We start from the raw sequence: 15,611 nt of genomic DNA on the forward strand, positions 1-15,611 counted from the left end.
ATTGACAATGGGGCCATCTAACCTGTCAAATTTTTGGCACATATGTTTCCCCCAGAAACCCGTCAAGGTCACGTACACCAAACAAATTTTGAAAATTTACACTAGGGAGTGGTTCTATAGAAAAGATCGCGACTTTAGTTACATTCTCCTAAAAGTTTCCACTAAACAGGATAGCCACTACAGTATTTTGCAAATTTTTAAGCGGAATCAAGGTCATCCTTACCTAAACCGTCATTTTCCTGTGTTCAAGGGCAAAATAATTGAAATCGACTGTTTGGACTCTTGAATTAAAGACTATATTCGTTTGTCAGTGGTGGGGCAGTGACTTGTCTGTGTAGTCTGTGGCTGCGCTGACTTTGAGGCTTCCGAGTTAATTCGGCTTGCTGATTGGACGATGTGTTTTGCGTTGTGTCATTTTGAATCAAAACTTTCAAGAGTGTACGATGTTTTGTTTATACTTCGAAAAACGTTATACACATTTATACTATTTAGTTTTCATGTAGTTTTATTAAGGAACTCTTGCTGTGTTTTTCTGGCATCGTTTTAACAGTGAATAGTGGAAAATGGATCCCGAAAGGTAATTCTAAATTTTACCGGTTTTTGTGCTTTAACGTAACCTATAACGCAATATACTTTTAAACACTTCAAAACTTTGCTTTCTGTTTATGCAAACCCTTGTAAACATTACCACAATATTTTAACACTACTGTGCTTAGATTTTTTGTGTTTGGCTACAATAAGTTGTGTTCTTTCAGGCGAGCCATGGAAGATGACTCTCTCCAGGAATGTGAACGAAGGTTTCGGGAAATTTGTGTAAGTTATTGCTTTTCAAATTGTGTTATTATGAGAACGTAGGCAATGCTGCTGCTAATCAGCTAAAAAGTTTTATTATTAACATTTGAGAAACACCTAATTGCATATACGTACACTCAGAAACATTTTGTTGTCAATACAGAAGAGACCATTGGCAGAAAATGAAATATTTTTATGTTTAATTTGCAAAAGAAATGTGTTACGCTGCAAACAGATGGGTTATTGTAGATTTTTAAAGTAATTGATGTCGTACTTGAAGATTGAAGTGGTCATTTTGAATATTTAACAAATTTAGAATACGTCCCGTTCTGTTGCACTAAAAAGTTACAAAAGACTAATTATCTTAAAATTATGGTAAATATCTTACCGTGTTTGAAGTGCGTTGACAAACAGACACCATGAAAATAAATTCAAAAATAGCGCAAGTACTCCAGAAGAAGTCATACATTACTAGTAATTGTGAGTTTTCGTTTAATACAGAATGCAAAGAATTAAAAAACTCAGCAAAAGTTCTAATTGTGATGAGGAGTAGTTGCCCGGAAAACGCTTCATTGATTTTTGTGTTCATATCACAAATTTTAAAATGGTATAACATTAGTTTATTCATTTTTAGTTCAGGGTGTGGACTTTCAGTTACTTTTAATAAAAGTTGGTTTATAAATATTAAATGTTGTCGTGCCGTTAGTATTAAACCGCAAAATTGCGCCAAAACCATTGACGCAATCAGGTAAGTTATATTGTATGTTATAAAAGAAACCAAACAGGTATGGTATGTGTTTTTCGCCATGAAACAATTGAGATTTCCGATGGTTGATGTAATTATAATAAATATTTTTTTAGTCAGTAATAGGACCTCCAGAGAACTAAAAAGAATTTTATAAATTGGTACACAACACAATAAATATAATAAGGCACCGATATTTCATTTTGATGTTCATTTTTTCCACAAGTTCTTCATGGTGTAAAAATAAATTCATGCATTTAGTGAATCTTTCTTTCCTTCGAAGCGTAACGATCAGTATATTCATCGTGACGCCTAATTTGACCAAATGTACAGCAAACTTTGTGATAGTATTGTTGCTAATTTGATCCATGATTGTGTTTTGTGCTGCATAAAATATTACGCTAAAAAGAAAAAGAAGGCATAAAGCATAAAACCACAAGAAAGGTAGTGCTCGATATCTGGGTTTTGGTTTAAAGTTTTTGTCATAGTAAATTGGTGTAGTACAGAATATTCTTAGCAATTTGGATGATTTCAGTGTGTGGTGAAAGATGTGGAACATGTTGGAGAATCACTCATCAGAATGACGAATCCATACGGCTCGGTTGATTTCATTATGCGGAATTGATATTAAATTATGATCGTGATTTGATTGGTACAAATGATATGTGACGTTAAATTAAGGCTTCATATTGGTTACGTTCAATTCTATATTGAAAGATGTAATAAATAGTAATAATACATATCAAATGTTACACTGCTGTCAGTCTTATTTGTTTTATGAGGATTATCATACCAATAAACCAGTACCATCTCATCAAGATATTATTTGCGAATCACATTTTAAAGCAAACACAAAAAGGGACGCCGACGGTCGTTTTTGGGTTTCCCTGTCCATAAAAGACAATTGCATGCAATTAGGGTGGTAATCGATTTCTCAGTTTAGGAAAAAAAAACTAAATAGGGATGTAAATTTAAAATCAAAATACGTTGAAAGGATTCCAAATGCTCAATTAAGTAGTCTAAACACGTATTACATACCACATCATTCGGGTTTAAGGAAAACAAAAATTTAGGTAGTTTTTGACGGTAACATGAAGTCCGACAACGGTTTGGCCTTGAATCAAAATTTACTTAACACTTAACACTTAGGTTCAGAACATTTAAATATGTTATTAACACTGACATTGCTAAAATGTATCGACAAATTTATTTTGGCGCGAAAACGGAAGATCCTATGCAAGTCTATTGTCCAGTGGGTGGGCGGGGCTAAAATTTGCTAAGATAGGACTGAATAATATTAAGAGTAGTCACTGGAACAAAGAAGGGGTGGGTGGGCGGGGCTAAAATTTGCTAAGATACGACTGAACAATATTAAGAGTAGTCACTAGAACGAAGACGGGGTGGGTGGGCGGGGCTAAAATGTGGTAAGAAAGGTCTGAACAATATTAAGAGCAGTTACTGAAACGAAGAAGGGGTGGGTGGGCGGGGCTAAAACTTGCTAAGATAGGACTGAACAATATTAAGAGTAGTAACTGGAACGAAGAAGGGGTGGGCGGGCGGGGCTACTGCTTGGTTATAAAATCAGAAAAAAGTTAAATTTAGCTCCACCCACCTCCTTTCTGTATTTCACTGAATCAAATTTTCCACCGAACTATATTACACTTATACACTTAAAGAAACTAAAAAAGCCATTAGAAGAAGTTTGTCTTTAAAACAGAGTTACAAAAAACTTCATGAAATTGTTTTGCAATATTCTTTTTTGGGCAAATAATAAAATTGTTCAATAACGAAATTTTTTATGTTAACAAAATCAACAATTTAAAGAAGGAAATGATGTTAATATTCGGTGTTGCTACCCCTAGCATTCGTCTATTCATGGACCCAATTAAGGTGACGACAATTTTTTGCGGGATATTAGCTCATTCTTCTTCAATGGCTATTCTGAGCTCTTGGAGATAATCTGGAGGATTTACCTGTCATTTAACGAAGAAAAAACGAGCTTTCAGATGATATATTTTTTGCGAAACAGCCAAATATACACTTTGAATAATTTTCATTTCAAGTCAGATTTGCATAGTGGCCCGATTTTAATGCTCGCAAGTCTACTAATAATATACCATGAGGTTTTTTTTTCTCTGAACATAGGATAATTAATGTTAAGTTGGTTGCGTACCTGCTTGTAATGGATTGACTTGGACTTTTAAAAACTGAACATAAAATCTGATTGGGATTTTTCAGATTATTTATTATTAAATTTTTCGATTTTACAATTTCTCAATTTTTCAATTTCGCGATTTCAATTTCTCGTTTTTCAATTTCTCAATTTTCCGATGTTTCAGTTTTATGTTTTTTCAATTTTTCTCTTCAATTTTACGATTTTTAAATATTTCGATTTTTTAATTTTTTAGCTTTTGGATGTTTCATTTCTGGGGTTTTTCAGTTTGTTTTATTTTTCAATTTTTCGAAGTTTCAGTTTCGGGATTTTTCATCGATGAATGTTTTGATTTTCCCATTTTTTGACTTTCGACTGTTTCGATTTTCCAGTTCTTCAATTTTTAGATTTTTCAGGTTTTTGATTTTTCAATTTTTCTTTTTTTTTAAGATTTCGATTTTTCGAATTCATTTTTTGACTTTTCAATTTCTCAATTCTTCATTTTTTAATTTCTCAGTTTTTGGATATTTTACGTTTTTTCAATTTTTTTCTTCTTCAATTTTACGATTTTCAAATATTTGGTTTTCGCAATTTTTCAAATTTGACTTTTATAAACTCCATTTTTAATTTCTTTAGTTCTGCAATTTTTCAATTTTTTAGATTTTTGATTTTTCGACTTCACTTTGAAATTTGAAAAAAGAATGATAAACTGAAAAATCACAAAGCCAAAGTATTCAAAAACTGAAAAATTAATAAATTAAAAAAACGAGAAATCAGAAATTCAAAAAGTGAAGTCGAAAAATCAAAACTTAAAAAAATTGAAAATTTGAAGAACTGGAAAATCGAAGCAGTCGAAAGTCAAGAAATGAGAAAATCAAAACATCGATTAATTGTAAAATAAAAATAATTAAAAATCGTAAAATTGGAGAGAAATTTTGAAAATCGGGAAATTGAAAAATTGAGAAATTGCAAAATAGAGAAAAATTGAAAAATAAATTGTAATCTGAAAAATCCCAAAACTAAAATTTCAAAAATTTGAAAAATTAAAGAATCAGTGAAGAAGGGGAAAATTGAAAAATCTCAAAACTGAAACATCCAAAAACTGAAAAATTGAAAAATTAAAAAATTATAAATCAAAAAGTCAAAAAGTGAAGTCGAAAAATCAAAACCGAAAAAAATTGACAAATTGAAAAATCAAAACCCTAAAATACTGAAAAATTGAAGAAATGAAAAACCGAGTTTATAAAAGTCAAATTTGAAAAATTGCGAAAATCAAATATTTAAAAATCGTAAATTGCAAAGGATAAAAATTGAAAAAACGTAAAATATCAAAAAACTGAGAAATTAAAAAATTGAAAAATTGAGAAATCGAAAAATCAAAAAATCAAGTCGAAAAATCGAAACCTTAAAAAATGAAAAATTGGAAAATCAAAAACCTGAAAAATTGAAAAATTGAAGAACTGGAAAATCGAAACAGTCGAAAGTCAAGACATGGTAAAATCAAAACATCCATCGATTATTCAATAATAATAATAAATAAACTGAAAAACCCCAAAACTGAAACATCCAAAAATTAAAAAAATAAAAAATTGAAAAATCGAAAAATTAAGAATTTAGAATCTGGCCGGAGAGAGGCATCCCGCAAAATCTTTTACTGCAAAGGTTTAATTTGGATACATTAAGTACTAGAAGAATGACGTTACTTCTAATTTTTCTCTTCAAATTAACTAACGCCTCCATTGATTGCTTTGAATTACTATCCAAATTAAATTTCTATGTGCCAAGAATAAATTCCAGATATGCCACTACCTTGTACTGTCCTACACCTCGTACAAACATTGGTCGAAAGGCTCCATTGTATTTATTTTCGCATTATTTAAATAAACTGGAATCAATTAAATCATGGGATATATTTTGTAGTTCTATAACCCAACTGCGTCAAATAGTAGTAAGTTATGATCATTAAGAGATATGGTTTTATTTTTTTTATTTTTTAATTTTTTTAAATTTTAAGTTAAGGGGTGATGAAGTTTTAGATTTAGTTTTAATAGGTATATCATTTACACACATATATATTTAATTATTTATATTTTTGTTATGTTTGTCCTTTAAATGGAATGTAATTTCTGTTGGACAATAAATACTATTACTATTACTATAAATAGGTAAAATTAATTTATTTTAGTAAATCCTAGCAACTGTAACAATCACACTTTTGTCAAGACTAAATGTTGCTATAGAAACGAGAGATGATCTTTTTATCAGTGGCGTACAAGTAATTTGGACATAAATTTTAATAATTTGTATCTCTAAAAGGAGAACACTTTTACCTGAACTTTTGTTAACTTTTAGCACCCATACTTCGAGACCAATTGCTGATTTTATTTTGTACGTATTTTTGAATGACACGCTGTATAATGTTTAGAACAGTATTTTCTTAAATTGTATGACATGCACTCATATAATTAATAATTCATTTGTATCTTACATTAAAATTGCAATAATATTAAGAAGTTTCGTAATAAAAATCGTGTGAGACACTGAGTTGCCCAGTTAGTGGAGAAATGTCCACATACTAATAATATTAGGCAATTTTAGTCAAAGAACCCAATCCGCAAAACTCTAAAACCATAAATTATACAGTTACGACCGCCAAAGACCGTCTGCTTGGGGCAACACAGGACCGTATTTGCAACGAACGGAAATTTTGTAGGCACGCGACACGGCTTACAAGTTTACAAGGACCCTACTGCGAAAAGTCGACTCGGCATTGTCAACCAAATAATCCCAATTATGTCATAAAATTTTATTAGTATGCGTTTAAAGTGATCTTACAATACTTAAATATTCAAAATGCCAATTGACGTATAGGAATGGATTAAAACAACAAGTGATAGTAATAATTTGTTTGTATTATTTATTCATTATAATAATCCCATTTATTTTTTTGGAATCCGAGACCTGAAAATTGTTATAAAACGTGTTAAATTTGATAAAAGATGATATAGTGTCCAAAAGAGCCCTTAGCGAAGATAAAGAGAATGCGAGATTTGAAAGAAAAATAATAATTTGAAGAATAACAGGACTGAAGAAATTATAAGACCAAGAATATAGAAGATTAATGAATCATTAAAGAACAGATAAGGAAAAAGATATTGTGAGAACGATAAAAACAAATTTTGGTTAGCGTGATGCCGAGATTGCACGTTGAAAAAAAAACAATATATAGATTCTGTTGGAACACACAAAAACTGCGAAATAGACATTTTTGTTAAAATGACCCAATTAGAATAGAATTGTTAGTATTACTGACTACAATGTCGTGCTGTTCAAGCTAGAACACTTTCAAACATGTTAGCAACAAATCAGTTACTCCAGCAGTTGGTTTAAAAAGAATATAATTGAAATGCATAAACCGATTTGCTGAAAAAGAAAAGATTATTTTATGTTTAACTCGAGCATTGTGTTACCTCTGAAAGTGCTGACATTGACATTGGAAACAAGCCGCACACTGTTAATTCAATATGTTGTTGTAGCGTCTGGTACAGAAGCGTATCCCTCTACAATAAAGTCGGCGATCACAAAAAATAATATTTCCAATTTGATACACACCGCTTTTGCTAATCTTTGATCGTTGTAACAGATTTCGCATTCTGTTAAAATTCTCGCAATTTTTTTGGGCTAAAATGGCAAATGCGTTAAACAGTGCGATATATTTTTTGGAATATCTTACGGTTTTTTTGATATACATAGGTGGTAAAAGAGTGCAAATAATTTGTAGCGCGTGCAGTCCCAAAGACACTTCGTCTACAACGTTGTCTTCTTTATGATACATTAAATATAGTGTAATCATTCCACCTAGAATATCTCCAATTGTCAGAATCAAAACTGGTACTGATACCATATGATTAATATGTTTTGCTGTCTGAAAAACATCGTCGTACATTTCGGATATCATTATTAAAAGTTTCAATGGATCCTTGTTATGTTTTGTCAGGGATTTTGTTAGCTTCATCAGAAAATTTAGTTTTCGACCCAGAATAAAACAGAAGTAGTTAAGATACACTACTACAATCCCTATTATGATAAATTGGTATCCTTTCGACAGAAAATAACATGTTGCAAGATAGATTGATCGTTTCAAAAACCAGTACATAATGGTGGTGCAAAGCTGGGATACAATAATGAACGTACAAGCGAACATTACAAAAAAGTTATGCGTAGCGTAAGAGGATTTAACACCTAATGCTTTCATGTTATTGTCAAAGGACTGCATTCTGCGTATACATTCAATCAAATTGGTATGCTTATGCAACATGAGGGTAATGGTTAATGAGGCACCGAAGATTCTAAAGCCGTTGACAACTGCATTAAGTTTGCGGCCCTTGGACTGAGTAGATTCTTCTAGTGTAATAAGGACTGCATACGAAATTAACATAATCGTCGATATTACTGAAAAAAGTGATACGAGTGTGTTGAATTAACTGTATATAACTTACTTAAATTTGTAATTACATTTTTGAATTTTAATTGTAGTTGTTTTAATTTTTGGATGTGATGGTTTTTATATGGTGACATACCAAACAGTTTTCCAAAGTTTAAGAGGGTCAGAATGGGACCAGAAATGTCTACCATTTTACTGCAGTTTGTATAATGCATTGTACAGATTGGGTTCTATATTCTTAATGTATTTGTGATGATCAAATATCATGAAAGGTAAATTTTTCATGTAATGGTTATTATGACCTAGTTTCCAATCAGATCAACGTGAATTGAGATCGTCAAAAATATTGATAAATCGCTAATGTAATAAAAATTACTACATTTTGTGTTCCTTCCCGAGACTTGCTGGTATAAGGGAAGAACACATCGTCTTCCAAATTTGGGATCACAAAGACATTATGGGGGATAGCACATAATGGACCAGAAGATCTCCGTCTGCAGTTGTATATTTAATAGTTTTCCTCCCTCAATAAAAAACAGTGCTTGTTATAAGATATAAATTCGACTGTGTGATATCAGGTAGTTACAGCTTCCGTCATAACGGATATTTAAACATAAATTGTCAGTTTTTACACGCCATAACCATTGTTTTTTTGCAGATGAAAGTTATCAACAAAAACCATGCAAAATCACCAAGAAAAAAACTTTTCGGTAATACTGGACCTTTGCAAAAAATTGCTCTTAGACCGTCTATGATTGACCGGGCTTGCCTAAAGAAAGCAGTCTTTAGTAGCACACCTATGCCGCATAATAAACAACAGCCATTCACTCCGGATAGCTCAGGTTCCGTATCCCCAATTAGTGATTGTGCGAAAGAAAATGAATCAAAAAATTCCCAACCAATAGTGGAAGTAAATCGTTTGAATTTCTCTGAAGGGCAGAATAAATCTGTTATATCAATATCTTCGAACAATGTGTCTCAGGAGAAAGAAGGAAGTAGAAGTATGTCGGTTAAAAAGAATGCCAACGACTCGATTGTGAAAACAAAATCGATGAATGTGAGTGCAAGTGATGGCAAACGAGAAAAGTTAAACAATATCGTTTCTAAGTTGATTCTAAACAAATCGGTTGACAGTGTGCCTGCCACCACTAATAAACTCATTCAAACCTCGGACAATAGTAGAATGCACGTGCAGAAACCTGCAATATCCAATCAGCTTTCTAAGGCTCTTCTCAGGACAAAACCCAACACCCAAGTGAGGGAAACTCAGACTGGTACCTCCCTGTGTGGTTCTGTTCGTAGAAGAAGCTCGAGCCTGTCTGATATGTCTGATAATCCAATCAGCGTTTGTGAAACCAGTAGAATTTTGGCACTCAATCTAGTTGTGAATAAAAGTGATGAAAGTTCTTCCGATCACGATGTTACGCCGGATGCGGGTGTGCCTTGGCGAGTACCGAGTGGTTTACAAGATCATATACCTCCGGTTCCAAATGAGGACAGATTTCCCAATTTCTTGGAAGAAACCTTGGATGATGACACTTTCTTACCCAAGCCACCGAAAAAGAAAAAAGTATTTGTTAATAAGAAAAAGAAGGCTCAAAATAGTGAAAAAAAAAAGGTAAAAGGCAGGTGTTCCTCCGTGAGAAAGAAGACTCAAAAGGTGAATTTAGACGACGAAAGAACAAATGTTGAGGAATTATTGAAGAAAGAAAGTGCGCAGTCTGTTGCATGTACAAGTTTAGAGCCAACAGTATTGTCGACCAAAAAGAAACGTCGTAATAAGATACGAAGTACAAATCTGTTTCTCCACAATGGAACATTAGAGGGTGACAACGAGTTATTAACTGCGGATTCTCCCGTTTTTATCCCAGTTGTAAACAACAAACTGAGTTGTCTAGAGCAAGACAAAGCGAAAAATTCTGTCAAGGAAGATAATAACAATCAAACTTTCAGTCGGGTTCAAGACCATTCTATCAAGAAACGACGAAGTGTAAATAAAAAACGTGGTGCAGTTGGTGAGTAGTAAATGTATAATTCTTTCATTTGCACTAAATATTATTGTGTGTTACGAAATTAGTTAAAATTTTCTCTCGGGGTTGTCGGGCTGGATATAACTCGCGATTTTTCGTGTAAAATTTGCTATTCAGGCTTTTACAAAAAAGTCACTGTGTCTTACATATGGCATTTTTTAAGCTTCCACGCAAACTGTTAATTTTAATGAAAACGATGCAAACAGGACAATAACAAGAAGTATGTCAAAAACGCGAGAGCAGTCCCCACAAACGAAAGAGACTGCAGCGTCCAACAGTGAGTTAAATTAATAATGTAACATTTTTTAATCAAATTGGTGTTTTCAGATTCCGTTTTTGACAAAACTAATTCTGAAGTTTCCAGAAGCGGAAGAGAAAAGTATAAAAGTAAAAATGTCAAGGCGGCGGAAAAATCTGCAAAAACTAATTCACAAAGTCAATTTTCAACTGGTAAGTTTAGGGAGGACAAAAAATTATTTCAGCCATCTGTTAACCAGATAACTAACATAATATTTGAGATGAGTTTTGAAATACTTATGTGGAGCGACGTTACACACTTGAATCTAGAATTCGTGATTAATGATAAAAAATTTTAGATTTTGATCCTCCAGAAAACCGCGAGACGACAAAAGAAACAAAAAACAGTTCAAAACGGAAATTGGATCAAACTAAGGAGAAAGGTCGTGCTGGTAAGTTAGCATACATAAGTTTAGCTTAATTCATGTCTGGTAAGACGTTTTGATTGGAGATTCACGGACTTCAACATCGAAGTCGGCGGTAGTCGAAAGAAGAACATTGGAAGAGCAGAGCAGTGCAGAAAATATACAAGTGCAAACAGGTAATAATAATTTAATGAGATATTTTTTCGCACAGTTGTTTGTAAAAGGTTGTGCCAAAACACATATAGTTGCAAATTCAAATGTGATTGAAGTGCTCTAATTAATTTTTTTTTTATTTGAATATAAGAGGCAAAATTGTAGCGTTAATTCCGACACCCGCTCTGATTTTAGCTTTATTTTAAATGCCTTAACTCAAATAAATCTTAAAATGTAGATATAAATTGGACTTAACAGTACAACGTAATTTTGAAAAATTTCGGAATTGAGTCTATGATTTTTTTACTAAACTCGTGTTCAAAATTATCGTGCCAGCAAGTTTTTCTACTACATTTCCATCGTTAACAAAATAACGAAATTATGCTGCAAATCATGGTAGGCTTCTGTCATTAAAATATTATAAATTAGCAATTGTTGTTATTATTGCTTTAACACAGTTTGCACGCTGTAATTAAATTCTTGAAAATTAGAGTTCTTAATTTTTATTCCAGAGTTTAATATTAATTTCAACAGTTCAGGTTGTTGAAGGATTTTGGTAGTGATGAGATAATTTTGAATGGGAATTTATATTTTAGCGTTATGAAGTTAGGTTATCACTTATCAATCAGTCGGAAATTAATATCTTCCTTCAGCTATTTTCCTAAAAAGCCAAAAAAACGTAAGCATAGTAAATATAAAGCAAGTTCCAACTTTTTTTTTCCAAATTTCATTATTTGGAGACGATCAAGTGATAAAACAAGAATGCGATTGTGTCTAATTTGAAATCAGTTTTTACTGTTGCATTTTAATTGCTTAATTTTCCTGAAGATGTACCTGATGTTTCACAAGACGTCTTGGAGGAATTTAATGCTTCGGTACCCGCGCATCAAAACACTATTGGTACGAGTTCTTCAAAAAAACGGATAAACAAAAAAGAGGATTCAAAAATGAGTAAGCTGTATTTTTGTCGTTGGTAGTAGTGTGTTTAGACCATTTGTAGGTGTCTCAGATAAAACTAGAGATGTAGATGCCATGGTTTCTAGTTGAACTTACATTTTTTATATAAGTTTTATCTGGGACACCCAGTATCGTAAATGTGCGCCTTTGAACAAATATCACAAATAAAAATCATTTTACAGATGTAAATACTAAAAGTAAACGAAAAATAAAAAAGAAATCGAAAAATTCTACTGACATTCGTGAGTTTACCACCTCCGTTTATTTGTCGATTTATATATGAAAATTTTGTAGTTCAAGACTTGCAGTCGGCACCTCTCTCCCATCTGTCGACAGAAGACAACAACGTGGAACCTGTATTACCTGGAGAGAATGGCGATATTCAAAATTCCCTTAATTCGAGTACTTTTCCGGATCGTCTGGAGGAGAAAGGCGAATATTTAAAAAAGAGTAAGCTTAATTCTTGTTTTGTTCAATTGGTTAATATTTCGCACGTAGCAGTTAATACAAGCAAAAATCGATCCGCAAATCAGAGCAATATGAAAACCAAACAAAATGCAAAAACAAAGAAAAAGGACACCAAGGGTACGTTAATTATTCGCTTTAATTTATTTGTATTCATTTGTTGTGCATCAAACATGTAGTATCAAACCCAGAACTGACGGCGGAGAGTTCTTATCCAGATAGTGGAATTGGCACTAGTTCTTCGCAGTTGCAAACTTTTAAGAAACCCGCTCCAGTTAAAAAAAAGGCTCCTAAAGAAGGTAAGAACGCTTTCGTAAAGATATTCAATTGAAAAAATCGAAATAAAATAAAAATATTGACGTATTCAGAGTTTGCATTTAAATTTCAACTTCGTTTCAAATTTTAGTACTGGAATCTGTGTTAAGATGTCATGGCTACTTTCATGTTTTTTCGACGTGTCATGTCCTCTAGAGTATGAAAAAGTAGGTCTCACGTTTCCGTCTGTCTGTCGTCTGTGTCAATGTGTTGAATATTATGTAGATGGTAAAACGCTAATCGAAATTTACAATGTTTTATAAAATAACGTACTCCTGCACTTGTGGTTTATGAATCCGTATTGCGTTTTTACCCTAGACGTATAAATTAAAATTGGTGCATCTGATAGTGTCTTTTTTTCATAAAGAAACTTGAATATATACAACTTCCATTAAAAAAAGTACAACTTTGGTGCGTAACCTTTAAACGGGACACTTGTAAATTTGAATATAATTTTAAATTGTTGCTCTGCGCCAGAGTATTTTTCCAAAAATTTACCATAAATTTGTAACATTCCACAACTAGCTATTTTGGACATCTGTATATACGTTGATCTTCAAATCCTAGAGAATTTTTTTTTTCAAAATAACTTAATAGTGAATTTTCACCGTTTTGCACTTTTTATACCGTTTTTGTACTTTTAATAACTAATTCTGTATTTTTAGCTGAAGTTATTGAAGAACCCTTGATTCGTAGATCTACAAGACAGCGTCGACCAGCACCAGTAAAAACAGCAGGACAGATTATCTGTCGCAATCAAAAAGAATATGATCGAGGTAAAGTATAATTATTAGGTTAGATAGTTTTCTGATCTTGAATACTTTTAGAGAATAAATATTTCACTGGCGTTCAAAAGAAAAACTATTCAGTTAACAAAAATTCATCTTCACGAGTTTCAAAGAGTTCAACTCTACGAAATTCAAAGAGTAACAGTTCATCTTCATCTAATCGAGAAACTACCAGAGGACCCTCATGTTTGCGATCTACAATTAACACGTGTTCTCCAATCGCAGAAATCGGCGAGATAAATTTCGATGAGGAAAATTTACAACCCGTCGCACATCAGAGTTCATCAAAAGCCACTCCACAAAGTCGCAAAAATAAAAATTACGTATTGGGTGGAAAAGCGCAGAAAGTGCGGAACAATACGAAAAAACGCAGAAGCATCTTGCAGTCTGTAAAGAAAACATTGGAAGAAAATACACCAAGTGAACTGGTCGATTTGGTGGATATTTGCGTGGGCGACAAGATTCACTCAACTAGTGAGTAATTTGATTGTTTTTGCGGTTTATAATGTTATTTGTTTGCAGAATGGTCGGTAAAAAATCCAAAATTAAAAAAACTGAACGGTATGTCCGGTGTAAGTGCATGTGTAATTAGCGATTTTGCCAATGGTTTACTGAAAATAGACGGTGGGAAGAGTAAACCGAGGCAGGTGGCGATGCATCATCAGCTGGTTTGTTCATGTTTCTCTCGTTTATGCAAATCATATCTTTTTTTTTCAGTCTTTTTGTGTATTTGAAGGGCGCGCCCAAGTAGGAGTCCAAAACAAAAGTCAAATACTTACCACACTTGAAAATTTTGTTGTACCTGCAGGTAAAGCACTTTTAATTTTCAATATATGTGCATTAAATTTATTTTAATTTTCAGGCTGTGAATATTTTATTAAAAATCTTGATGACGAAAAACCTTTGATGCTCTTTTTTACGAAAACTGTAAAATCTAGTTAAGTGTTGTTACAATTTTCATAAGTTTACTAAACTTTTATATGATATACGATATTTTCACCTTGTTTGGTATCTTGGTTAACTTTATATTGTTCTGAAAAATAAACAAAAAAGAAAAAGTGCTAGGTATCTAATTTTTGAAGTTGGTAGTACTCAAATGTTTGTTATGTTTATCAATTTTATTGTGCGACGTTGTATTTTTACACATTAGCATCTAAAGTAATGTAAAGTTTCAACCGGAAATAAATTGAACCTGAAGAATTATTGTCCTAACTAGCTAGTAGTCTCCCAAAAACGGGCGAAACTAAACGAAACACCATAAATTTGAAGCTTTGCGGAAGTTAAGTCTCACTGTAATGGGAAAATTACTACGTGCGAATGTGAAGAGCGTATACAAAATGAGTTTACTATAGTAAGATAGCGTAGGTTAATTCAGATTTTAAGTTTTTTATTTTAACGGTATGGAAACATTGACCTGTATATTAATTTATTACAAAATATAGATGGTAACCACACGATCTATTCAAATTAAGGTTCTTTTTATTAACTTAATTATGACACTTAAATTATCATGAAAGTGATGATTTACCTGCAATTCTTGTCACAAGTGTAATTATGAATATCAAAATGTGGGCAAGTAACGCAATTAACGGTTGTTAGAATTACTGTGGTTTTGAATTTCATAGCTTTACACACTGTTTATCTTTTTATTACTGAGCGTAAGCAAAGAAAGTATTGTAATAGGGTTCGACCGGCAGTTTGCTTCTATGGTTTCTCGACATTCCATGACTTCTAGAGTATGAAACAGTACGTCTTCCGTTCCCGTCTGTTTATTAGGCCGGCTTGCATCTTCGTGAGTCTTCCTCGTCGAACTCTGTAGACCAAGGGGTTGGGGTGTTCTTCAGCTTTCTTAAAGGTGCGAAGTGCATTTTTGTGATGAAATTGCTTTAACTTCGGAATGTTGGGCTCCCGAAGGATTTGGTTGTTCCTGACTAACCAGGAGGGCCTGAAGACTTGTCGGAAAATTTTTGTCTGGAGGTTTTCCAGACGATGAAATTGGGTTTTGGGAGGTTCTTAGGTCCACGCTTGTTCTTGATCGACATTTTGCTGCATCTGTCGATTAGAGGCGCCAGGACGCCTTTGATTCCGTTCGTCTTGGCTACAATGAA

At 32.8% G+C, this 15,611-nt stretch overlaps 1 protein-coding gene across 5 annotated transcripts; it reads left to right on the forward strand.

Moving 5' to 3' along the window:
- Nucleotides 1-429: 429 nt before the first annotated feature.
- Nucleotides 430-14,970, forward strand: LOC135136498 (uncharacterized). 5 transcript variants are annotated; one of them, XM_064065798.1, is made up of 17 exons: nt 430-577; nt 756-813; nt 8,792-10,148; nt 10,327-10,440; nt 10,491-10,613; nt 10,760-10,852; nt 10,897-11,001; nt 11,807-11,929; nt 12,118-12,177; nt 12,230-12,385; nt 12,434-12,520; nt 12,580-12,699; nt 13,381-13,491; nt 13,543-13,977; nt 14,026-14,171; nt 14,221-14,311; nt 14,366-14,970. In XM_064065798.1, the coding sequence occupies exons 1-17, from the start codon at nt 564-566 to the stop codon at nt 14,443-14,445; spliced, it is 3,273 nt and encodes a 1,090-aa protein (XP_063921868.1). In that variant the 5' UTR covers nt 430-563; the 3' UTR covers nt 14,446-14,970. The 5 variants fall into 5 exon arrangements, with proteins under 5 accessions (XP_063921868.1, XP_063921869.1, XP_063921870.1 ...); XM_064065799.1 differs by having other exon boundaries at nt 12,437-12,520; XM_064065800.1 differs by having other exon boundaries at nt 10,912-11,001.
- The last annotated feature ends 641 nt before the right edge of the window (nt 14,971-15,611 follow it).

Source organism: Zophobas morio, unplaced genomic scaffold, assembly GCF_036711695.1.
Source record: "Zophobas morio isolate AGI-343-1 ecotype UQ-CSIRO unplaced genomic scaffold, CSIRO_AGI_Zmor_V1 ptg000026l, whole genome shotgun sequence".
NCBI lineage: Eukaryota > Metazoa > Arthropoda > Insecta > Coleoptera > Tenebrionidae > Zophobas > Zophobas morio.